Below are 26994 nucleotides of genomic sequence, written 5' to 3' on the forward strand. Positions count from 1 at the left end.
ATGAAGAGAGGTAGTGATTTCCACACAGTAGGGGAAACGACAGAGAAAAAGATCTTTCACCCAATTTTGTTTCGGTTCCTAGTAGAGTAAGTACATTTGATCGGCGGAGCGTAGGTTTGGTCTAGGCTTGTGAACTAAAATTAGAGTTTGAAGATACTGTATTTTTTATTGAGTTGGGTTTAACGCCGCTTTTAACAGTATTCCAGTTATATCACGGCGTGTCGGGTTGATGTGGGAGGAAACCCCGAAGTGATGCAGGTCTCAGACGTTTACCACTTAGGTGAAACCCACGAACACGGATATGGTGCTGACAAACCTAGAAACATAATCGGGGCAAACCGGGTTTCGAATCCTCAATCATAGGTTTCTGGTGTGCCCAAGGGACGCAACTCTGCACAGGGAATCGCGGCGCCTTAGACGACTTGGCCACCCGTGCCCCCGGAGATGTTGTAGATACTGTGGATCATGAGAGACGTTGTATAGGTAATATTAAACAGCAGGGACTTTATCCGTTGTTTAACTGGCAGCCATGCAATGACAACTCTGCAGTACGGGTGTGTGTGCTCTGTGGGTTTAGTCCTGGTATTGGTACGGACTGCAGTGTTCTCCCTTAATGCCTAGCGCTATAGACAGGGTAACAACAAGTACCATATTTTAAAGTCTTTTGGTATGACGCAGCCGGGGATCGAACCCCGGACCTTCCGCTTTCCGGGCGGACGCTCTACCACTAGACCCCGGAGGCGGTCTCCAGAGGCAAGGATATATCTCTCTCATCGCCTCTCTTGTTTTCGCTGTATGGATTATGAATTTATTGTTGAATGGGGTGTGAAACGATAACTCACATCCATATCTCTCTCACCACCTCTCTTGTTTTCGCTGTATGGATTATGAATTTATTGTTGAAAGGGGTGTGAAACGATAACTCACATCCCTAGAGATATCAACAACAGGTACCTTCAGAAAAGTCAAACATGTATCTCATCCCCACGCTCTTCCGCTAATCATGGCGGTCGGATAGCGTAGTGGTTAAAGCGTTCGCGCGTCACGCCGAAGACCCGGGTTCGATTCCCGACATGGGTACAATGTGTGAAGCCCATTTCTGGTGTCCCCGACGCGATATTGCTGGAATATTGCTAAAAGCGACATAAAACCAAACTCACTCACTCTTCTGCTAATCATGACAATACGCCTACAGAAATTTCAAGAGGTTAAAATAATCTCTATATAAACGCTCTGACTGGAAAGCGCGGCTCTGGAGGTATAATTGTCTCATGTGCCATTGTAGCCGGGAGAATCATTCCGCTTATACGGGTTTAATTGAATATATATATAATTAAATACCGCAAGTTTTACAGGTACTGGTAATATAGCCTCTATATATAAGCGTACAGACATGCACGGATCACTTCTGGGGTTGTCATTAATTAACAAGAGATTCAGTCAACATTAACAGAGGACCTTTTCAGTAAGTGACTTTCGTTTTACGACGCTTTTATAGTTATATCACCAGACTCACGCTAGGAATTTTCTGACATGGGTCCTTAGTGAGTTACACCAACACTAAATTGCCCACATACAACACCCCAATAATTGTATTTGAAAATGTGGGACCTTCGTTTTTCAAACTTAGGGGCTAAAAGAACAAGGCCCCCTCCTCGAATTATCTCTGTATCTTGGCGTGTACATACTTGATGTGGGAGGAAAGCCCGAAGGCATTACTGAGACCATATGTTGCGGGGGCAAGCTCCCCTCCCCGTCCTTTAATCTCACTATTTTGTGAATTTTGCTCAAGGAGAACCGAGTATCAAAAATAATATTAGCATGTTGTTTAGTTTTGTCTTTCTAGATCTACTTGCAGAGAGATTAAAAAGTCAGACACCGTGCTTGCAAAAAGAGCCCGTGGCTGCACAACGATCACAAAATTAAAGGTGATAAGTCGATCTATTTGTTCTTATCTTCTTTAGCGACCTTCGTCATATTAACGTGATGCCAGTTATGAATGTATTCATTTGACGGATATTGTGCCCTGACATCTTACCACAAATATCATGTCCAACACATATTTATAAGTCATTTACCCCTTTTACTCTGAATCAACCGTTGTCGTGCTAAAAATAGGTCTCTGACCACCGTGATTGTCTAAAAATACATTTGTGTTTACGTCTTTGGTATTTCCGTAGCAACTACACTTATATTAACCAGGGTTTTCTGGTAGTACATGAAACCAAGCAAATACTTAATATTTATTTGTCGGTATAAAGCATATAATGTCCATTCTACTTAGTGCCATGACATATTTTCTGTTTAAGAACCCGTGAACTTTCACAGCTGCTTAGTCAGGCATCGATCCACTGTTATTAGTTGAAGGGAAACCGTATTTCCCGTCCTTTCGATCAAAGGATGATAGTGTAGATAATTTCTTATTTTCAGGTCGCCCACCGTAGCGAAATTGTTGAATGGGACATAAGTAACAATGAGTGGAAATGTCGGCGATCTCAGTCAGAAACAGAAGGACATTTTGGAAAAGGTAAAAATATTATGTTGTCATAGTCACTGATCGATAGGTGCCCTCAGTGTAATCTGTCACACGGTGTTGAGTTGAATATGGGTGTCCATGATACCGTCATATGGGTTCTTTATCAGATAAAACAAGCGCTCATTTATTTAGTTGTCACATATCATATTATAGCTCCGAAAAGACGCGCGAATGATGAGAACAGTGAATACACTTCTGTATAACCCGCGAGGCAAACCTTGCCCGTGTTCCCTTGGCTGTGTCGATTGTCGAAAATATGGGGCGGCGTCTGACACCCTTCTGCGTGGCCTGGTAGCACATATTCGAGGATCCCACAGGGACTAGTCATTTAATTTATTTCCCAGTCTGGCGCTCGTCATTAGAGATAAAACATGGACTGGTTGTTTCGGAGTTTGTACACTGTCAGAGAGGGACCGTACAGATATATTTTCTACCATGAATTTGGAAAATACTCAATTTTCATTTGTCAATCATAGGTGTCAAACCACAATTAGCCCCCTCTAATTGAAACAGCCTTTCACAGCAACTTCACTGCAGAAGCTAATATTTTTCAGAATAGTTCTTTTACAATCATTGTCAGTAGTAGGGTTGGGACCGGGTAATCGGACCAGGTATTCGGATCGGGTGGGTACTGAGTAGGACCCTGGTACTCGAAGGACTACCCGGACCCAGGGTTAGTCTCGTGATATATATAAGTTATCTAGAACTTCATGGCTACACTACAAGTCACTAATGTTCACATTTCTTTCTGACTATGCACACATTCCTTCTATGTTTGAGTAAAGATAAAGCTTTATTCAAATTCAGTGTATGCATGAGCAGATCAATCTATATGTGTATCTAAGTGAATTTTGCTTGGGCTATGGTCAAACTACATGTAGTACCAATTGCACATTTTGTACCTATCTCTTCATGGGCGGATACAGCTTTTTTGAAAAGGGGGGTGCACAATTAAGATCTATTTATTGTCTTTGGTGGTAATTTATACAGAAATAAAGATTTTTTTCGAAATAAAAAGGGGGGATGCGCACCCCCTCACCCCACTCTGTATCTGCCCATGCTCTTGACACTTACAGTGAGTACCCAGGTAGGGTAGGGTAATAGGGGGGTGGGTACCCGGGTAGTAAATTTGGACTCGTCCCAGCCCTAGTCAGTAGGCATATTTACATAATTATTTGTACAATTATAGACTACAAAATGGGAAGTTGCTGTAACTACAATATTCAAATGTTGTATGGCAATACATATCGAGCAGAAAACATGATAGAAATCTACAAAGAGAATGTATTTCAAGTTTTGAAGACAACAGAGAGCTTGCTATTTAGCGCTTATACGAGTGAGATGTCATATCTTTTACATCACAATGAGCGATATGATGTCATAATTGTGATGTGCGGTATGGAACGAAACATTGGCATGGCTTGCTTAGTTTTGTTTAGGGATTCCATCTCATGTTATCTTACGAACTTGCCATGCTACATGCTTCCAGTGACTCATTAGTTTGAGTGAAGTAATACGGTGTAAACAAACTGCTTGAGCATATGGAGCACCATGTTTTGTTTAAAGGCTGTTGTCAGTGATTCCATAAATTCTGATCAACAACCTACTGAAAACAATAGACTCAAGCTATGCCACTTTACTCAATATATTGGCTAACACCAAAGAGTTCGCATAAGCATACTGTGTTTTCAATGTAGAGCTAGGTTACCTGTAGATTTTACTGCGCTAACTTAAACATTTGAAATCTCACGCTGCACGTTTGGTTCTAAATTCCATATTGTGCAGGCAACCTTTTCTACGTTGAAAGGCACAGTATGTTTATCTCCTACATAATAAACTCCTGTATGGAATGTCAGTGCACTAGCACTATAAAACTGGCATTGGTACAGGACAGTAAGGTAGACACATGCATGCTGGCTCACTCTCACACACACACAATCTCAACCTGACCTGCTCACCTCACCTCAATTTTCCTGTTACAATATTCGTTGTAATAAGCGCCTAGGGCGCTCTCAAAATTACAAATAGCGGGCTCATATTAGAATAAAGTTTTGGTGAAAGAGTTGAAAGATTGTAGATTTCGTGGTTTATGCTGACAGCCTGAAATGATACAAAAGAAAAGTCTGTGCGTATTGTACATGACAGATATATTTTTTCCAGAATTTAACTGCCCGTAATTAAGGTTGCATATAACACACGAGTGCGTACTATGAATAAGTCTTGTGTACATTGATCAATTGGAAGGGTGCTAATTGGGATTGTTCACTAGCCAATATATTAGCAAGTATCGCCATGGGTGCTTATTACGTCGAATACGGTATGTGTATGACTGTATTTCGCCCAATCCAGTCAGTCGATCAGATTTACTTTGTATTCTGTAATCTGTTAATCAATAGCTTAGGGTGGGAGTGGGTCTAAATGGACCAGTGCCAAATCGTACCACCCTATTGGATCAAAATGGCCCATGTGACAGAGAAAAAAGACAACTGTTAGTCAAAACAGACCAGTGACATATCAGATTCAAAACAAAGACCCTATCTTTGGGTATATCCAAAGTCTGTATGAATTTGATACATAGTAGAACTACATTTGTCAGCATTATTAGCATGATTAGAGCTGGGTGCATCAGAGCTATAGATAAGCTTTTGGTTATTTAGGTATTTTACCCAGGGGTTTGATTGTGATTGAGAATCAACTGTTTTAAGAGGGTATAAAAATTATTTTTACCCACCCATTTCTTTACATTTGGGTCTTTTAACTTGGAAACCTGTTATCATGTAAATAATTTAAAACTAAATGTATAGTAATATACCCATCTGCGTCTGCATGCGGCTTCTTCTTCGAGAAGCCATTTTTGTTTGCAAAACCTAGCATTGTAAGAAAAGACTATCTTTTTAATCACCAATCAACAACTGTTGAAGATACATTGACTTGGCACGATGTGCTTTTCAGTTGGAATCTTTCTGTTTTCGTATTTGTTTGTCACACAAGTTTTTCCGAATGTAACTGTCTGTAAGTGAATTTTGTGATCAGCTGATACACAATCTAACAAATGTAATATACATGATATATGCAATCGTTTTATCTCATAGTTGTAATATAGGCATTAGTTTTATCATGTTTATTTCAATAGCATTTTTACTGTTTTTGTTGCATATTTGTAGACTAACATCTAGTCTCTGAAATGAACATATTATACAGAAAAAAACAGTTGTTCAATTATCTTAATAAAGATATAATAAAAGGGAGATGTAGACTTGCCAAACATTATAGACTTGCATGGGCTGTATTTGATATATATTTGTATCAGGGTTTGTAAGACAGACTAGCATATTTGATACGCCAGAATTTGATTTGTCTGCATATTTCTGTTTATTTAATGCGTAATTTACACAAATATGCAGCTTTTCTCGAGCTTTGTGCTTTGTCATAGCGACTGATTTACGACATCCATTGTCTGAAGAACATTTGATTGCAAAGGCTCATTACCCTGGAGACATCTATATGCCTTGAAACAATTAATTGCTGTTATTAGATTTATTAGATGCTAATCCTATTTGTTAATCCCCATTTTTGTGTACATCGACCGTCTGCCATCCTGAACAGGATGTGCAAGTATGTCACTGATGATTTACTGTTTACATTTATATTTATTACTTACTAAATGTCAGGTGACCTTGGCTATATAAGCCTTGGTCCAGAGAGATTGAGAGAGGAGAAAAGAAAAAAGAAAGGTCATACCCTTAGCCTAGCTAGGGATAGGCTGGGTGCTCCGGGGCACCTAGACAACAACCTCTACCACCATGTCCTGACCAGGCACATAGTGTCTTTTGTATGTATATATCAACATGTATAAAGTAGAACTGTATATACCACAAGCCATCGTCTCCAAGTTGTCACTCCCTACTGAGAACCATACATCGGTCCCTTGCATATACGAGTATGCAAATTGTTCATTAATCAACGTCAGACCGACACTCGTTGTTAGCTTACTTAATCCGTGTTCTGCCAAGAAACTGAACAAGTGGGGACCAGAACCCCTTCAGCATAAATACGTGGGGTCATTTTCAAAACTTATGGGGCCACACTATGAGAGATCATATAAAACTTAAACCTCATAGTATGCAGGTTATGGAAACAGTATCGCTGTCCACAAGTAACATTAGGATACACAGTATTTTCACAGGGCATCTTTCTCAGATATTACATATTGCAGCAACAACATCCTATGTCATACATATTTAGCCTCAACAGTTAGCTTGGGATCACTGCAGTCAGCATGTGTCTCGCTCTTGTTCTAAAATTAGAAGGCTGCTTTGTCACTGAATTAGATTTCACATGATTTATGCAAAGCTGACATGTCATATTCTTTCTTTCTGAGTTAGGCTGCAACAATGTGCAGTCACAAAGCAGGTTCCCTGAAAATTTCTACCCTGCTTAGTTTTTCCGCCTTTCCTCAGCCATCTTCCCGAGGCAAGTTCAGTTTCCACCCTTGCCGACCTAGGCAGGAGTTCAGTCCAGGTATAGTCCAATCAAAATTGCGCACCGAAATCGAAATCCGGTTAGTAAACTGTTTTGCAGATTTCGGACGATTGCAGGATTTGCAAAGCATATGCACTGCCAACTCGTTGTCAACAGATAACTTCAAAGTCTTTTCATGTTTCTAATCAAGGTGCTCTCTTGATTTGATGCACTTCGTGATGTAAGTCGCGTTTTATCACAATATAGATCTTGATTATCGATCAGATCACCTTGACTCGGTGCCGCCGTTTTGTTTGAAACAAATGCAAGTGATATGAGAGGTGGAATCTGTTTGGTCCATAGGAGAGGCTTATGAGGGACATAACCTGTAATAACCACTGGTGGTTCTACGATCGAGCCCAGGAATTCAAGCCTAGTTCGGCAAGGGTGGAAACTGGACTTTTATAGTCAGTTAACTCCTTGCCTTGGGAAGATGTTCCTCAGCCTGATACCATGGTTGCTCTCAGGCCAAGCGACACATTCTGTCTATCGCTAACATTACTTGTGGTCAGCGATTCTGCGATACTGGGGTCATTTGAAAGAGAATCATCTTTGGCATTATCAGAACTATGACTACTATTTTTAAGAAATGTGTATAACTGTTTCTGATTGGACCATTTGTAATACCCTGATCGTACATTGAGCATGTTGAGACACATAAGGCAATGAAAATCACAGCGTTTACATTCAATAATAGTAGCAGCAGTGATATCACCTCTTTTTGAGGCAGTTAGTGACACCCATAATTATATGAAATAAACCCATCTACATGAATGTGCCCCTTGTCTCACTGAGAGTTAATATCTGCAAGAATCCAGTGAGGCAGCTGCCTTGGCAGAACACACGCTGAATTACCTACGTGAACAATTGTGTAACAATATCTGAAGTCTGCCTGTTTGCATGTGTCTATTTTTAACGGGGCAGTGTTGTAGCCTAGTCGTTTAAATGTTTGCTTGTCACGCGGAAGGCCTGGGTTCTATTCGCCCCATGGGTACAATGTTGGAAGCCCATTTCTGTTCAAAGAGGCATTAAACCCATCTCACTCATTCACTCTTGAAACAGACGATCAAGTAGGGATGCTTTTTCTTGATTTGAAATATTCTGTCAAGTATCGAAACTTCTCAAGACTAAATAATGTCCGTTATCTTGGTGCTGGATTGGCTGAATATATTCATTATGTACATGTTTATATTCATGATTATATACATGAGATCTCATGTATTTATGTGAGTGTTTGCATGTGAATCACTTTAGTAAAAATGATAAAGAGATGCTTATTAAATGAGTATTAATATGATTAAACTAGGACACACATTCTGCGACTTTAGCTACTTGTCCGAAGCCTGAATTTGTTCTAGTAAGCACAGCTAGTAATAGTCTAATAATAACATCCAAATGTACATAAGATGACGCTTAAAGTCGAATTTGGGCTAGCAGTCTCAGAAGTTTTTGGCACATATTTTTTCGCAGTGCAGAGTTGCTTCCCTTGTGGCACGCCAGAAATGAATCATAACAGAGTCAAATCCTGGTTCGCCCGGATTATGTTTCTAGGTTTATCAGCTCCATACCCGTCCACATGGGTTTCAGTAAAGTGGTAAAAGTCCGAGACCTGTATCACTTTGGGCTTTCCTCCTACAATAAGCTGACACGCCGTGATACAACTTGAACACTGTTAAAAGCGGCGTTAAACCCAACTCAATAAAAAATACCGTATCTTCAACACAACTCACTCAATCACTCACTTAAGGATATACCTTTTTGAAATGAGAAGCTCAATATTGCACTCTTTCATTGACGGAATTATTTTTATGGGTTTTCACAAAATCGGTTGGTTTATCATGTTTATAGTTAACTAGCTCGGTAGGATCAGAGGAAAATAATATAAAGGAATCTTGTTATAATACTTATATTCTGATTTTGGCAATACTTACCAGTACCAAGGAACCAGTTTTGTTTTTTGGGTAAGTGTCAATTTTCTATTCAAGACATGCATCATGAGTGTTAAAAGACTAGGGTTGAAACAATACACCTGTGCATTGTAAGTTTTCTTGCGATGATATGATACATGGTACTGTTTTTTCTTTATCGATACAAGACGATACACTTGCTAAAATACATTACTTACTACTCAGGACACGGGTGGCCCAGTTGTCTAAGGAGCTGCGATTCGCTGTGCAGAGTTGCATTCCCTGGGCACGCCAGAAACCTATGATTGTGGGTTCGCCCCGATTATGTTTCTAAGTTTGTCAGCACCATACACGTGCTCGTGGGTTTCACCGAAGTGGTAAATGTCTGAGACCTGCATCCCTTCGTGCTTTCCTCCCAAATTAAGCTGACACACGCCGTGATACAACTGGAATAATGTTAAAAGTGGTTTTAAACCCAACTCACTTACTACTCATTTAATGACTCCCCAACAATTTTGTCAGTCAACTATCACAAAATGTGCTGTAATTAGCACTCCAAGTTCATTTCGAAAAAAAGCCGCAACGAACATGTGTCCATAGCTAGCTTTTCCTTTAGAACATGCTCCGAAATATTTATAGTCACACAATTTGATGTAAATATGTGTATTGCGAAATATATCGTATCGTGACCAATGTATCGTGATAAGTATCATGTCAGGACCTTGCTGTATCGTTTCACCTCTATTAAATACCAACATTACCAATGATTTTTCTAATCGGAGAACTCTCCATACACAGTTTTACATTTTTCTTTCTCTACAGTTCAAGAACAAGGTGAAGGACATATTAAAACCAGAGCATGATGATTATTACATACTCCGGTGGCTGAGAGGTAAGTATCGGATGTAGAAGACAACTTGCAGAAATCTTATCATCATGATCATAATGAAAGTGTCATTATTTTAAATTTTTACCAGTTTTCAACTAGTACATGTAAATCGATACACTCCTTATAACACCATTACAAGTTATTATACCTCTATCAATAACTTTAAATTTCATTGGTTAATCCGTACCATTTGATGAAACCATACATGAGACCCAAAATTCTTGTGACTGACCTTGACCTCGATTGTTGACATGATCAGTATTGACCTGTCAACTGATGAATATTGACTGGTCTCCTAGAAAGCTGGTCTCCTGTTAGTAACATTTCACTATTTGCATCTTGGTTGCTTCAATATGCGAAACAAGGCCCTGATCCCTTCGGCGGTCTGACCTGACAAGGCCCCGAGGATCCGACCCCTTTGGCGGTCTGACTCTGACCAGACCACCACAGAGGTCGGTTCCCTGTTTTTACACATTGACCTTGTCAAATTTATATCTTGTATGTCTTATTCATTTTTCAGCCAGGAATTTTGATTTGAAGAAGTCTGAAACAATGCTTAGAAATGTGAGTATTACTGAAAACAGGGTGAACAATTTTCATCTGAACTGTGGCCTATTTAACAAAGAAACGTAGCGCTACAAATGTCTTGACTGTATGTTGAAGGAGGAATTGATAAAGGCTTCCAAACTAAGTGCCCTTGGCAAGCCAATTGGGGAAAAGTATTGTGCAAAAATTGAGAATTTTTTAAAGTCCTCCTTATCATGCTAGGGATTGAAAATTTATGAAAAATGTTACTTGACCAAGGGCAAGTATGACTAACATTCTTACTTGCCCTATTTTAAAATGTACTTGCCCAAAATCAAGCTTGTAAATTCAGTAAATGTTACATCTACAGAACTGAGAATCAGAGATACAGTGTTCCCTCGCTATTGAACTGAACTGAAGTACACAATATAATCCCATCATTACACTGTCTGGTTATAAAAACGTGTTCATTGTATATCCGGACTTATGTTTGTAATATATTCAAAATTTCATTCAGTATTTGTTTACATTCATTTTGGCGAAATCATGTGTGAAGTAATATCGCACAGCTCATCGTTCTCTTACATCAACCATGGTCAGATTACCGCTATTGATTCCTTGAAACAAACTTTGGTCGACACAGAATGGATAGATTTACCAAAAATGCCATACATTGACTCGTTAAAAGTCATATTTGTTGTAGTTTGACTCATGTGTCAACAAAGTTTTCGTGATCAAGAGTGCGTGAGCCTTGACGGTGACTGGTGTATTCAAATAAAATGTTTCATCAAAGCTAACAAAGCTTCAAAAGTTGTCAACTGTCTGTCATTCCATTTCCAAGAAGCAGGTGCCATATGCATGATTTATCAATGAAACAAACCTAGTCCTCAGTGTTTGGTGACCTGCCTGACATCGAAGTGTATTACCGGGTAATCCCAACTGGTTGACTGGTGTAACTATGCAAATTAGATTGCCAGTCTGGGACACAAGCAGAATATTAGCCAATGAAATATTGTAACATGATCACATGATTACATCCTTGTGAAACTTGACCCAGTTCCTTTTTCTGTGTCCTACTTGCCCTATTAATATGCTAGAAAATGTATATTACTGGCCCAGCATCTGAACCTTATTCGACATGGGCATAGGGCAATGGTATTTTTTTAACCCCTGCATGCTTATATTTTATCCAATACAGTAATGTCGCCTCCTTTTGTTGGTCCTGTTGTAGTATACAAGTCAGCTCTACAAATTAATAATGTTAGTTATATCTATGTTAACATGAATAGAGAAAATCTTATTTCAAAGTTGAGAATTTTTACTGAAATTGCAGACTTGGAGCCAAATATCGGCCTTTGAGCAGGTCTTGATACGTTCTTGTAAAGTACAGGAGTACAATGGTTGGGAAACGGGGCCCTGGAAAGTTGTTTCAAACACCCTACACAATTGGAATGATTACACACTTTTGTTGTGTAAGTGTGACACATAAAACTATCCTATTTTTTGACATGTACAGCTGGAATTACTTTAGATATGTGTCTAAAGAGATAATTCACCCAGTGACCAACCCCAATTGAAGAATACAATGAGAATACCTTTTTCATCATGTTCTTGATTCCCCGATAACTTGTGAATCTGCTGAAATGACAGAGTCATGTCTTTGTATGATGGAATTTTTATGTCATGAATATGAAACATTTCGTGGTTACCATGGTTACAGGATTATTCTTGGAGGAAACATATAGGGGCGGATACAATACGTGAAGACTACAAGGTGCCGGAGGTTTTACAGAAGTACTACATTGGGGGCTTCTGTGGCCATGACAACGAGGGGTGCCCTGTGTGGTACGAGCCATTTGGTTACATTGATTTGAAAGGTAAGAAATAGACGAGTCTGGATGGCAAGGAAGGTCAAGGACACTCGGTGTGTTTGTTTGTTGTTAAACGCAGCACTCAGCATTATTCCAGTTATATAACGGTGGTCCGCAAATAATCGAGTCTGGACCAGACAATCCAGTGATTGACATCATGAGCATTGATCCACGCAATTTGAATACGATGACCTATTGGGATCGATGCCATGCATCAACCAAGTCAGCGAGTCTGACCACCCGATCCCGTTAGTCGCCTTTTACGGCAAGCATGGGTTGCTGAAGACCTATTCTACCCCGGAATCTTCACGGGTTTATGCAATTGAGATACGATGACATGAATCAACCAAGTCAGCGAGCCTGACCACCCGATCCCGATCTCCTCTTATGAAAAGCATAGTCGCCTTTTATGGCAAGAAAAATGGGTTGCTGAAGATCTATTCTACCCCAGACATTCACGGTTCTCTTTCAGTGTGAAGTTTACTTCCTCAAACCCATATCTTGATAATTGGAACTAGTTTTAACTTTACAGATATGATATCAATTCATTGAAGGTCACTAAACCGTAAATGCTGGTAACTTTGTATTAAAGGTAGGTAGTGGCATGGGACTTTGTTTTAATGTACTGTATTAGTGAGAGGTTTTTCCTAATTGAAAGTGATGTCATTAACCCGGAAGTGCTGCTGTCTTTGTTGTTAGGCAGCTAGAAGCATAGAACTTTCTGTTTCAAATTTGTGCTGCATTGTTCAGGCTTGAAGTCGACGTTGCCCTGATGGGGCAAAGTCATGGATCATGGTGCAATGTTTCTGATGAGAAGGGGAGGTGGGGTTGGGGTTGAAGTTGAAGTGTTCGCTCGTCACAACAAAAATCCCAGTTCTTGTATTTAGACACTTGTGTTGTAAACAGTATAAAATGAACACTCATATAATATCCTGAATATATTCTATATTTTATGTACTACTGAAATTTGAATCAGATATGTCATTATATTTATTAAGCCTTTGTTTTAGGTACAGGGATGTAAATGAACATGACTGCATATTCGTAAATATTCGATTCTAGTAACCAGGAATAACGAATTTAATTCATGAATGGATACGGTTCGATTCACAGAATATGCGAGTGAATCGTAACAACCCTAGTAGATACCAACTTGAATAAATGCCAATAGAGCCTTTGGGGCTATCAAGGTGACGTATATTACATGACATGAACTTGGCAACATGTCTAAAAGGGGAAAGGGAAAGGGAGGGTTGTTACAAAACTAATTCAATCTCATTCAGTATCCTTCACAACTGACACATGGCGGTTATCAACATAGGTCACCTATTACAAATATTGATATGACAGTGCCCCTTGTAGCATACACAAAATATAAGGGCTTATATGATTCAAGTATCATGTGACCTAAGTATGGATGATATCGTAGGTGTCAGTGAATCATCACAATCCTAATATATTCAACAAAGATTAAGGACCACCTGATTCTTTAATATTACTATTGTTAACTGTCTGTCTGTTTTAGTGTAGGGGGGCACGGGTGGCCCAGTCGTCTAAGGTGCCGCGATTTGCTGTGCGAAGTTGCGTCCCTTGGGCTAGCCAGATCTCTATGAATGTGGGTTTGAATCCTAGTTTGCCCTGATTATGTTTCTAGGTTTGTCAGCACCATACCTGTGCTTGTTGGTTTAACTGAAGTGGTAAACGTCTAAGACCTGCATCACTTCGGGCTTTCCTCCCACATTAAGCTGACACGCTGCGATATAACTGGAATACTGTTAAAAGCGGCGTTAAATCCAACTCACTCACTCACTCACTCACTCACCCATCCACCAACTCACTCATTCACTCACTCACTCACTGTTTCAGTGCTTGTCTGACTGTCTCATGTTGTTGCAGGTGTTCTGCAGTCGGTGAAGAAGATGGACATCATTAAGATGAAGGTTCTGCAGATGGAGAAGATTTACCACCTTTTCAGGACCGCAGAAGAGAAGGTCAGTGATGCAGAAACATGAAACAAACATGACAAAATCATCTCTTGACTGATCTTGATCCAGGTTACTTTATCCACAATGTCCATTTGATCATAAGTTGTGGTGTAATCATTACATTTGTCTCGGGTGTAAGACCACTTAAGGCCAATTCAGACAACGCAAAATGTGAGTAGAATTTCAAACTCGTTTTTGCTTTCCTGTCCATTCTTTGTTTGAGAGGTTAAGAACACTTTATGATAACATTGCAAAATTAACAAAATGAAATGAATCATGCCTGGTCCTGCTGCTGAGGGACCGACCATAAGAAATTCGTGAAGGGGCGGTCGGGTAGCCTAGTGGTTAAAGCGTTCGTTCGTCACGCTGAAGACCCGGGTTCGATTCCTGACATGGGTACAATGTGTGAAGCCCATTTCTGGTGTCCCCGCCGTGATATTGCTGGAATTTTGCTAAAAGCGGCGTAAAACCATACTCACTCACTCATGATGTGGGTGGGGCGGGGATTTTGTAAGGAAACTAGATATTTTTTTCACCTACAACTGCATACAAGGTTTTTTTTAATTAAAACTAAAAGCCTAAATATTTTCTTAAGAAAAGACACCTTGGTAAAATGTATTTGTTGTGGCAGACAATTTCATTTTTCCTCAACAGTCTGAAGTCCAATCATTTTTTCATGAATATTCTGTGACGATTTATTCTTTTTGATAAAATCTCAGGCCCCCTCAGAATATCACATGGTCAGTCACTCACACTTTATATTTCACACCTGTGAAGATCGGGGGTAGAATAGGTCTTCAGCAACCCATGCTTGCCGTAAAAGGCGACTTTGTTTGTTGCAAGAGGTGACTAACGGGATCGGGTGGTCAGGCTCGCTGACTTGGTTGATGCATGTCATTGTAACCCAATTGCATATATCAATGCTCATGATGTCAATCACTGGATTGTCTGGTCCAGACTTGATTATTTACGGATCACCTTCATATAGCTGGAATATTGCTGAGTGCGGCGTTAAACAACAAACAAACTAACATACATGATATTTCAACTCATTCCTGGTGTGTTGCCAGAAGGGTCACAAGGCTGCTCAAATCATCATAGTGTTTGACCTGGACAAGTTCAGTATGAAGCACCTCTGGAAACCAGGTGAGTTAATCACTGTGAAAGTGTTCCTTAAAAGCAAAACTGGCTTTCAAGAAGTCCCATTTTCAATTATTCCAATGATATTGCGGCAGCATGTAGATAATGAAGTCTGCATGAGGCAAACAACTGGTTTATAGCATGAGCAACAAATGATGCCTTCAAGGTACAATTTCAAATAATTATCCAGATTCCATCATCCATTTTGGTACCAGGGACCTATTCATCCCCAAAGTCGTGACCATGCTCACAGGGAGACAAGTATTAAGGTCTGTGGACCCATTATTCCCCAGAATCCTCGTAGGGAGACAAGCATTGAGATCTGTGGGCCTATTATTCCCCAGAGTTCCGATAGGGAGACTAGCATTGAGGTCTGTGGACCTGGATTGCCTTGAAATCCCCACAGGGGACAAGCATTGAGGTCTGTGGACCTGGACTGCCTTGAAATCCACACAAGGGACAAGCATTGAGGTCCTTGGACCTGGACTGCCTTGAAATCCACACAAGGGACAAGCATTTAGGTCTGTGGACCTGGACTGCCTTGAAAGCCCCACAAGGGACAAGCATTGAGGTCTGTGGACCTAGTTTTTCCAGAAATCCACACAAGGGACAAGCATTGAGGTCTGTGGACCTGGACTGCCTTGAAATCCACACAAGGGACAAGCATTGAGGTCTGTGGACCTAGTCTTTCCAGAAATCAAAACAGGGGACAAGCATTGAGGTCTGTAGACCTAGTCTTTCCAGAAATCCACACAAGGGACAAGCGTTGAGGTCTGTGGACCTAGTCTTTCCAGAAATCCCCACAAGGGACAAGCATTGAGGTCTGTGGACCTAGTCTTTCCAGAAATCCACACAAGGGACAAGCATTGAGGTCTGTGGACCTAGCCTTTCCAGAAATCCACACAAGGGACAAGCATTGAGGTCTGTGGACCTAGTCTTTCCAGAAATCCACACAAGGGACAAGCATTGAGGTCTGTGGACCTAGTCTTTCCAGAAATCCACACAGGGGACAAGCATTGAGGTCTGTGGACCTAGTCTGCCAGAAATCCACACAAGGGACAAGCATTGAGGTCTGTGGACCTAGTCTTTCAAGAAATCCACTCAGGGGACAAGCATTGAGGTCTGTGGACCTAGTCTTTCCAGAAATCCACACAAGGGACAAGCATTGAGGTCTGTGGACCTAGTCTGCCAGAAATCCCCACAGGGGACAAGCATTGAGGTCTGTGGACCTAGTCTGCCAGAAATTCCCACAGGGAGACGAGCATTGAGATTGTATCCTGATTATTAGTTTCATGTTATGGGGTTTCATTTTGGTCAATATTTGACAGATTGTTTGATTGTTGTGTAATATATCCAACAATAGTTATGAAGATTAGTGATGAAAAATAAGTATATATGTATAAGAAAATAAGCTTTCTGTCCCCAGGGGTGGATGTGATGTGTGAGCTCATCACCATGTTCGAGGACCACTACCCAGAGACCCTGAAGTCATCCTTCGTTATCAACGGTACGGTACACAGGGTTTGGTAGTAAAGCGGGTTGAGTTGAAATTATAAATACTTCAGTTTGGTTAAAAAAAATTATAGTCTTGGTTCTCAGACACCATCTGCATCATCATAAAGTCTACCGCACCAAAAAAACATTTAATAAAATCCTAGTACTTAAAACCAATGTGATCCAGTATAGCACACAGTTACTTCCCTTTACATGTTCACTGCTTTACTGCACATCTCGTGTTATGTTCATGGCGGCAATAGGAGTTTGCATGCTTGTTTATGTAGGGAGGCCGTTTTCCAGGTTGATGGATCACAACTGTTTATTTGGGCACATACATTACTAGTTTGAACAAGCCAAAGAAAAAAACCACACCGCCTGCCCACACTATTTTTTCAAAAGTCATTGTCTGAGAACCGATTATTTATTTATTTTAAGCCTTATGGTCATATAATATACTTGGTATTGTAACTACTGTTTAGTGTAAGCAACACTGCTACATAAATGATTAAATCTTTGTATCAATCTCATTAAAATCTGATCTTAGTTCTCGCTATCGCTTAACAAAGATCTGAGGACATCCCATTACGGGTCACGTCAGAACGACCTTTGATCCAACCAGTCAAAGCATCGCTTACCATATCGTAAAAATTGACAGTTGGAATGTGTTTCCTATTCATGCAAACTCGAAAACTTTAACATGGGGTATTCCGAATGACAGTTACGGCCCGTACGACTGATTCCATCAAAATTATCGTCTGTCTCTTGCTTCCGTAGCACTGCCATACAATCTCAACCATATATTAGACATTCCGGAATGTTTGTTTGTTCAGTTTTCAAAATTTTAATCGAGAACTGTGTCAACATATTTTTCAAGCGTAGTCTGAAATAGAAGTCACCAGGTTGAAACGAGTGCCGTAAAGCTCGAGAAAGCTGCTTTCTAATCGGCTGATGTCGACTTCTTGTTAGTCATTTCAGTGGTCGGTCAAAGTTTGCGAAAGGTCACGCTGACTTGACCCGTAATGGGATGTCCTCAGATCTTTGTTATGGTTCAGCGAGAACTTAGATCTTACTTTATTGAGATTGGTCTGTGTATGTGTCATCATGGTCATATTTGCAAAATAGTATTCTTGATTTTTTGTTTTGTATTTAGGGATCAAATACCAGAAATGTATATATCTGAAATATTTAAATCAATATTCGACTCAAGTGACATGACAGACAAATATCAGTAAGAAAATACTTAACAAATGTCTTTTCTAGTCAAATAACATGTTTGTCATATCTTATGACATTTTCACGAGTTGCAGTGTCTTTCATGATTCTATCAAGTATGTCAGGTCATTCGATGAGATAAGCATGTTTTTGGGTAAGATAAACTTCCTCTCTATATATGATGTATTTTGTATTAATACAGCTCCTCGTATATTTCCCATCGCCTACAATCTGTTTCGACCTTTCCTGAGTGAAGAAACCGTGAAGAAAGTCCAGATTCTTGGGTGTGAGTTACCACTGATTGTTCAGAAACTAGTGATTGTAGCCTAGTGGTTAAAGCGTTCACCCGACACACCAAAGACCTGCGTTTGATTCCCTACATGGGTGCAATGTGTGAAACCAATTTCTGGTGTCTCCTGCCATGATATTGCTGGAATATTGCTAAAAGTGGCGTAAAACAAAACTCACTCATTGTAGTTCAACCACTTCTGTGGTGTAGTGGATAGAGCTTTTGTCTGGAGAGAGAAAAGTCATTGGTTCGAATCCCTGTCTATGTCATAGCAAAAGACGGAGTCAGTATACTGGGTCTGAATGGAGTATCCAGGTTAATATGCAGCATGGAATCTCAGTGGGCGGTCGTGTAGTGTTTGTTGTCTTTTGTTATTTGTTGTTTGACCCTGCAGTATTCCAACTATGTGATGTCTGTCTGTAAATAATCAAGTCTGGACCAGACACACCAGTGATTGAAATCATGAGCATTGATCTACACAATTGGGATACGATGACATACATGAACCAAGTCAGAGAGCATGACCACTCGATCCCGTTAGTCACTACTTACGACAAGCATTGGTTGCTGAAGACCTATTCTACCCTGAATACTGTGGTGTGGTGAAATGAGCTACCTGGTATATTTAATGAGGGAATACCGGGCACTGAAAAGTCACACTCATTTTAGGGGATAATTTTTTTATTTGTTGGTTTACGGATGCGCCGCTCTTTCAAAGTCCAAATGTTAAAAAAAAATAAAAATGAAAATTCCCTTTTTTTTATTACCGCCGATCTTTTCGACAAAAAGTTCAAGCAAAAAATAGATTTCATTTCCTCGTCGAGCGTAAAGCAAAGGGAAGTCACTCTGATATTTCTTGCTGGGATCCTTCTCTGATACCATCAAAGCTTGTCAACGCAAAGCGCAGTGGTGACTAGTTTAACTATTTCAACACTGTTGGCCATTCAAAGCCACAAGTCACACCGCACGGTAGACCGTCCAAGTCACGTCAAAATAGTTTATAATTGTATTAACCTACTTGTCATATCATTCATTTATTAAATCTATCACATTTCACAATGTCTGAAATACGTATTCCATTTGATTTTATAAAAAAAAATTATCTATAGATCAAAAATGTATTCACTAGGCACTATTTCCCGCAATGTTATTGAAAATAAAATTCTCGGACACACTTCGACAAGGCTCGCTAAACACAATGTTTATTCCTAATGCAGGATACTCGCGTGATAACCTCTATACACTGAACAAAAAAAGGGGATAATTTTTTTGAAGATTTTTTTACCTTGACTTAACAAAAGTTGGGGTACAGAGGACCCACAGTAATTAATTTTATAGGGTCCTTGAAGGGTCCTGTAAAGTAATGAAATGGTGTAGTGTACTGTGTTTTGATAATTACTTTAGAGCCTGGAATGAATCAGTGATCATGTGGACAGTAGTCATGATTGATGGATGAAATAACAGACACCAATAGCTGCTCTTGATTTGCAATAGGTACAATGAATACTATTGTGTGTGGATAATGCAGGATATATTATCTCTGCCACCATTCTCTACATTTGTGAGCACTGGACACACATTTTTGTGTCGCCTAAAACCCTGGATGAGTATCCAGTATCACTCAAAAAAGAAAAAAGAACCTTGAAGGAAACCATTTGCTGACCATGCAGGTTTGATTGAGGGAATGTTTCTGGGGTTTACCGCCCAGAAAAAAAAATAACTGTGATAAGACATTGTCTCTTCCTGGTTGTTGCAGCCAACTACAAAGAGGTGCTGATAAACCACATCCCCCCTCAGGAGCTGCCCACCCACTACGGGGGAACAAAGACTGACCCTGACGGAAACCCCAAATGTATGATCCAGGTGAGTTTTGAGAGGGACCCCAGATGTACGATCCAGGTGAAGTGAGCAAAACCCATATGTATGACACAGGTAAGTTGAAGGAAGCCTTAGGTGTATGATCCAGGTTATTTGAGGAAACTCCAGGTGTATGACACAGGTATGTTGATGAAACTCCAAGTGTATGACACAGGTATGTTGATGAAACTCCAGGTGTATGACACAGGTATGTTGAGGGAATCTCCAAGTGTATGACACAGGTTATTTGAGGAAACTCCAGGTCTATGACACAGCTATGTTGAGGAAACTCCAGGTGTATGATCCAGGTTATTTGAGGAAACTCCAGGTGTATGACACAGGTATGTTGATGAAACTCCAAGTGTATGACACAGGTATGTTGATGAAACTCCAGGTGTATGACACAGGTATGTTGAGGGAATCTCCAAGTGTATGACACAGGTTATTTGAGGAAACTCCAGGTCTATGACACAGCTATGTTGAGGAAACTCCAGGTGTATGATCCAGGTTATTTGAGGAAACTCCAGGTGTATGACACAGGTATGTTGAGGGAATCTCCAGGTGTATGACACAGGTAAGTTGAAGGAAGCCTCAGGTGTATGACACAGGTTATTTGAGTAAACTCCAGGTGTATGACACGGGTTATTTGAGTAAACTCCAGGTGTATGACACAGGTATGTTGAGGGAAACTCCAGGTGTATGACACAGGTATGTTGAGGGAAACTCCAGGTGTATGACACAGGTATGTTGAGGGAATCTCCAAGTGTATGACACAGGTATGTTGAGGGAAACTAGTCATGAACTCAAATGAGTTTGACAATTGGTCTCTTAAATTCATTTTTTACAGAGTTATGGCCCTTGCTTCATGCTTTTCAGCTCAGTGCATTATGTGTGAAATGGGGACAAGTGTTATCAGAAACTACTGAAGTTACATGAATGAAAGTATGCATACTTTTCTAAGAAATACTTGTCAAAGTTGAGTTCGAAAATTGATACCGTGAATTATTCTTTAACACAGTTACTGCCATGATCCATGCTTTTCAACTTAGTGCATAGTGTGGGGTCAAGTATTCTCAGAAATGACTGAAGTTCACTTATCCTAGAGATACTTATCAAGAATGAGTTCGAGAATTGGTGCCATAAATTATTGGGTCCTTTTGTGTATCAATTTCACATTTAATCATATTTTCTGATGCCATAAAGTGATCCAAGTGCCCAACTTTTCTTAAGGCTTTATACGACTTGTGTTTTATAGTCGATATTCACTTAAGAATTGACCTTCACTTTGTGTGAGTTCATTGGAGTATGAACCTTCCTAGAGTGAGGGCCAAACTGTATGAACGTCGGAGCTTGCGACGACGTTCATACAATGTTTGGCCCTCACTCTATGAAGGTTCATACTCCAATGAACTCACACAAAGTGAAAGTCAATTCTTATAATTTTTTATCACAATTTCTTACCTCAAAGGATGTAGGTCAAGATCTAAACAATTTTATTTAGTACGTGTGACTTCATGTTTAAACTGACAGACATACAACAACATATGTGTAAAATAGTTCCTCAAAAAGAGAGGTGACATTGGCGTATGGGTGCACAACTTGCTCTCCAGAAACATCTTACGCAGCACATGTGTTCAAATCATATCCTCATTAGATGAGAAAGGTCTGTAGAGAACTGCCTCAGTAAGTCAGTCACAGTGACAGTGCGTCGTAATACATTTACATCAAGTACAAGACTTCAAAATGGCCGACACGATAAACGTGACGGGAGAGATTTCCGAAGTTGTTGATGAACCTTTGGCGGTTATATGTGTTGGTCATCATTGATCAACTGGCCGATCATTGAAAGGTGAATAAAGATGCGTCAAACAGACACAAAGGTAAATTCATAGATTGCTGGAGACTGTCAATGTTAGCCTAGGCACGGATCAAGTCGATACTACGATAGTTTAGATGTGCATTTCATCGTTTGTTCATTAGGATGGGCCGTAGCGAGGATATTCGTGAACTATCATGCAGTCACGCTCTCTGACATTTCTCAAGGTATACTGAAACGCTGAGACCAAGAATAAAGGTTCTAAATGATCAGAAAGAACACTTACGCATGTTTTCGTGCTAGGGAATTCCCAGGGGTTTCCCCAGGAATGTGGAAGTAGTCCGTCAGTGTTTACGTCATTTCAAGAACACGGTCTCGTGAAAAACGTATGAACGTCAAATTGTGTCGTTCATACACTTATGAACGTCAATTTCGCGGTCATGTGACCGACCTCTCATCCAATGGAAAAGCCGTATATCGTGTAAACTTCAAATAAAAAAATTATTACTATATGAACAAAAAACATACTATGTGCCCTATGGCGGGGAATAGTGATAACACTGTTTTCTTGTTGCTATTAAACTCATCGATCAGAAATAGAGTTATCGTTCTTGTTTGAAGAAGTTCTGATGTTAATCCACTAATATGAATTCCCTCTGGAGGCTTGTCCCCCAATGACACGAGTTGGTCATGAATGAGCTGTGTCCCTTAGTTATACAGAGTTGTGTCCCTTAGCTGTAGCGTTACCAAGCTCCTTCCCAGCATGTGAAACCTTCAATACACTCTTGGTAACATTGCTGCCGTCAATGTGGGAGGTCATTACAAGAATCTTGAAATTTGCCCTCTAACCCAAATTGTAGTAATGTTTATACCTTTCGTTTTGTCTTTCGGGATGAAAGAATAAATTATGAAAATGTTTACGAGGTCATTACAAGAATCTTGGAATTTGCCCTCTAACCCAAATTGTAGTAATGTTTATACCTTTCGTTTTGTCTTTCGGGATGAAAGAATAAATTATGAAAATGTTTACGACTTCCCATATTTCCCAGATGAATTCAAATTTTTGTTTGTCTGATCAGATTGGTTCGAGATCGCAGACGAACAGTAAATCACCCAACTCCCCCTTTACATATTTACTATACAAATAACATGATATAACAAATGTTATATTTGGGATAACACTTTTTTAGTAAAGTACAGATTCTAGTACTTTTTGGAGTTGGCCCATCCGTGAATCGAACACATACTGCCAGAGTGAGGCACCTAATCGCCAACACACAAAGACAGCAATCTAACCCACTCAGCGACGGAGGCTTCCACAAAATTGAAAGTCCAATAATTGGTAGTCTAGATCACCTATTTTGAGTACCCCTCTGACAAGTGTAAATTGGCACGGCTCCCATGGCCGAAAACTATAAATACAAAATGCCATTTAGGAAGTGGTCAAATGTAACAAATGTAATACTGTTAAACTCACTGTGTTCCCAGATCTGTTTTGGGGGTGAAGTCCCGGAGTCCTACTACATCCAGCAGATCGCTAACCTGGCCGGCTTCACCGAGTCCACCATCGGCCGAGGGTCATCCCTACAAGTGGATTACGAAATAAAAGTAAAGAATAGTGCCATCAGGTAGGTTCCACACCTGGATTGGAGACACTTTGATGTTCTTTTCTGAACCCAATCCAACAATACAACCCAACAAATCTTGTTCTCTAGGTGGCAGTTTAAGACAGACGGGTTTGACATCGGTTTTGGAGTTTATCGTCGTACAAAGGACGGTCGCCAGAAGGCTGGTGAGATGGAGGCTGTGATGGCGACAACGAGGGTCAATAGTCACCTGGTGCCTGAAGATGGCAGTCTCACTTGTAAGGAGACAGGCACATGTGAGTTACCTCCCCTTATCTATTAGGTGTTTCGACATTGAATGTTTAAAAACAAGCTGTCTGATGACTGCTTTCTGTTACCCTTAGTATATTCAGTGCATGGGTGTATATGTAGATGTGGGTCGATTTCAACATATACTGCTTTCCAAACAACTTACCCTTAGTATATTCAGTGCAAGGGTGTATATGTAGATGTGGGTCGATTTCCATATATACTGCTTTCCAAACAACTTACCCTTAGTATATTCAGTGCATGGGTGTATATGTAGATGTGGGTCGATTTCAACATATACTGCTTTCCAAACAACTGACCCTTAGTATATTCAGTGCAAGGGTGTATATGTAGATGTGGTTCGATTTCCATATATACTGCTTTCCAAACAACTTACCCTTAGTATATTCAGTGCATGGGTGTATATGTAGATGTGGTTTAATTTCAACATATACTGCTTTCCAAACAACTTACCCTTAGTATATTCAGTGCATGGGTGGGTGGTTCAATTTCAACATATACTGCTTCCCCAACGACTGACCCTTAGTATGTTCAGTGCATGGGTGTATTTGTAGATGTGGTTCGATTTGACAACACATACAGCTGGGCCCGGGGGAAGAAGATCTTCTACCAGATCGAAGTCCTGGAGCCAGACGTGACAGACCTGCAGATGCCCAGATCCCCTTCACAAGACAGTGACAACTCATTCTACGATACATACACCAGCTAACCTTCACAGTGGTAATACTACACAACTATAACACCTCTTTGGACTGATGACATGACTTCATTAACAATACTGGCCCAGTCTCCTAAGGTGGCGCAATTCCCTGTACAGAGTTGTGTCCCTTGGGCATGCCAGAAACCTGTGATTATGAGTTTGAATCCCGGTTTGTCTCGTTCTTGTTTCTAGGTTTGTCAGCACCATACCCCTGCTCGTGGGTTTCACCAAAGTGGTAAACGTCTGAGATCTGCTCACTTCTGACTTTCCTCCCACATTAAGCTGACATGCTGTCATATAACTGGAATACTGTTAAAAGCAGCATTAAACCCAACTCACTCACTCACTCATGTACAATGCAGTGATGTTGTAAAATGAATGATAGGCAGATTCAAGTGGAAATTATGGTTAGGTCTGTGAATTAATTTTCCTTCCCCCCAAAAATTTCATTTGAAACCATCCTTTAAAACTTCTTGGATGTTTCTGTGGAAAATACCTTGTTTTTTGAGTGAATGAGAAGTTTTGAACTTGTGACAACATGAACACAACATGAAAACATTTCTTGTTTCTCAGAAAAAACATGGTATTTCTATGTTGTCATTACCATGCTAACAGAAACATTGCCTATCCTGTGTAAAGAGTGTATATAGTAAATTATTCTAGTTTGGTAGCACGACAATGTGCCTCGACTGTAAAAACCACAGCTCAATTCTTATAAACAGTCCGAGACTCTTAAGTCATGAGTAAAATGCTTTCATACCTTAAAATACAAACCATGGCAGGCTCATGTTTCTGTCAGGGGTAGTAGGAGAGACTTGTCATCTATGACACAAGATGACTTTATTTTAGAAAAGGAGAGAAATGTCTGCTATCGTTTTGTTTTGATCCTGATTAGGCTTCAAAGGATTACCAGGGAGGTATAAGCCCATGTCTTAAGTTTTGTTATAGGAAATCAAGATGTGTTTTAGACTTTTTTAATTTGTTCTAACCCTGATCCATTATTATGCTTCTAAAGACACCCAGTGGAAGTATTAGTGCATCATAGTGCATGTTTTAAGTTTTGTTATAGGAAATTAAGATGTGTTTTAGAATTAGGGACTTACAAGCTGGCATGTTTGTATTTTTGTATTCTGGTATTTGGGGTTTCAGGGATGATCGTTCATAGCATCTGAAGTTACACAGGAAGGATTTGTAGGTTTTAGAACTGGTTGAAAGTTTAACGCTGCTTTTAACAATATTCCAGTTATGTCAAGGCATGTCAGCTTGTACTCTTTGAAAATGATATAGTAACAATATTCAATGTTTGCATTTATGTTCACCAGACCAAACACACAATGACTCATGTGAAAGTATCTGGTATTGAAGGGATCAAGAACAATGTTGGGATTGGAGGATAGTGGGAATAAACATACCTCATAGAGCATAGTGTTCAGCATGTTCAGGGAAATGTCAGGGAATTTATTGCATGGGGTGGTTGTGGAGCTACTTTTACCATGCGATGGGACAACTCTGTTGTGTCCGCTTTTCACACCAACCCTGGTCAAATTATCAGGTTAGGCTTAAAAAAATATTTTTTTTTTTAAATATAGTGCGGGCGGGCTGTGTCTTCTTTCTTTCATTTTTCGGTTCTTCAAACTAGTATGTACCCAAAGGGCCTCCCTACATAAATGTATTCCTTGATGAGAAAAATACTGGAATACAGTAGTTGACTACCATGGTCTTGGAATATTTATTTTATTTTTGGGGGGGGGGGGTGTTCAAAATGGAAATATAAACGAAACGTGCGGCGAACTTTATGATGATGTGGGCGGTGCCTGAGAACCCAGACTATTATTTTTTTTAGCCTTATGTATCAACTCAGTAGTCATTCCTCAAGTCTCAGTTCATATTGTGATATTGTGATCAGTGTATTGTGAACAATGGTGAGAAGAATGATGGTCAGCTGCTGGACATCATTTACCATTTGAGGGTTGTTCACTGTGGACAACATTTACCAAGAATGTGGACACATTCATATTTCCACTTCACAGGGACATGATTTCATCAGGAATTTGGATACATTCACATTCTCCCCCTTAAAGTGACAACATTTCACCGAGAGTGGATACATTCATATTTCCCTCTCAATGTGACATTTCACCAAGAGTGTTGGATACATTTCCCCCTCAAAGTGACATTTCACCAAGAATGTTGGATATGTTTCCCCCTCAAAGTGACAACATTTCACCCAGAGTGTTGGGTATATTTCCCCCTCAAAGTGACAACATTTCACTAGGAATGTGGATACACTATTGAGGCTTGATGAGTTTTGCTGCAGCCTCAGATAGTCTTTTTCTATTTTGTGCAAAATTTTA

General features: G+C 40.0%; 1 protein-coding gene across 1 annotated transcript; it reads left to right on the forward strand.

The window, feature by feature from the left end:
- Nucleotides 1-2404: 2404 nt before the first annotated feature.
- On the forward strand, nucleotides 2405-26349 carry LOC139477344 (SEC14-like protein 3). Its single transcript, XM_071259898.1, has 12 exons — nucleotides 2405-2527; nucleotides 9787-9856; nucleotides 10374-10417; nucleotides 12099-12255; nucleotides 14146-14240; nucleotides 15305-15380; nucleotides 16801-16881; nucleotides 18286-18369; nucleotides 20129-20235; nucleotides 23534-23673; nucleotides 23761-23927; nucleotides 24495-26349. The coding sequence occupies exons 1-12, from the start codon at nucleotides 2474-2476 to the stop codon at nucleotides 24647-24649; spliced, it is 1230 nt and encodes a 409-aa protein (XP_071115999.1). The 5' UTR covers nucleotides 2405-2473; the 3' UTR covers nucleotides 24650-26349.
- Nucleotides 26350-26994: the final 645 nt, after the last annotated feature.

Source organism: Haliotis cracherodii, unplaced genomic scaffold (genome assembly GCF_022045235.1).
Source record: "Haliotis cracherodii isolate W230 unplaced genomic scaffold, xgHalCrac1.p SCAF_33, whole genome shotgun sequence".
In the NCBI taxonomy this organism is placed as follows: Eukaryota; Metazoa; Mollusca; class Gastropoda; order Lepetellida; family Haliotidae; genus Haliotis; species Haliotis cracherodii.

Coding starts and splice junctions, on each gene's coding strand:
- LOC139477344 (XM_071259898.1), top strand. CDS start 2,474: ATGAGTGGAAATGTCGGCGATCTCAGTCAGAAACAGAAGGACATTTTG. Junction 15,381..16,800: donor GAAGCACCTCTGGAAACCAG/GTGAGTTAATCA, acceptor TTCTGTCCCCAG/GGGTGGATGTGATGTGTGAG. Junction 20,236..23,533: donor ACCCCAAATGTATGATCCAG/GTGAGTTTTGAG, acceptor CTGTGTTCCCAG/ATCTGTTTTGGGGGTGAAGT.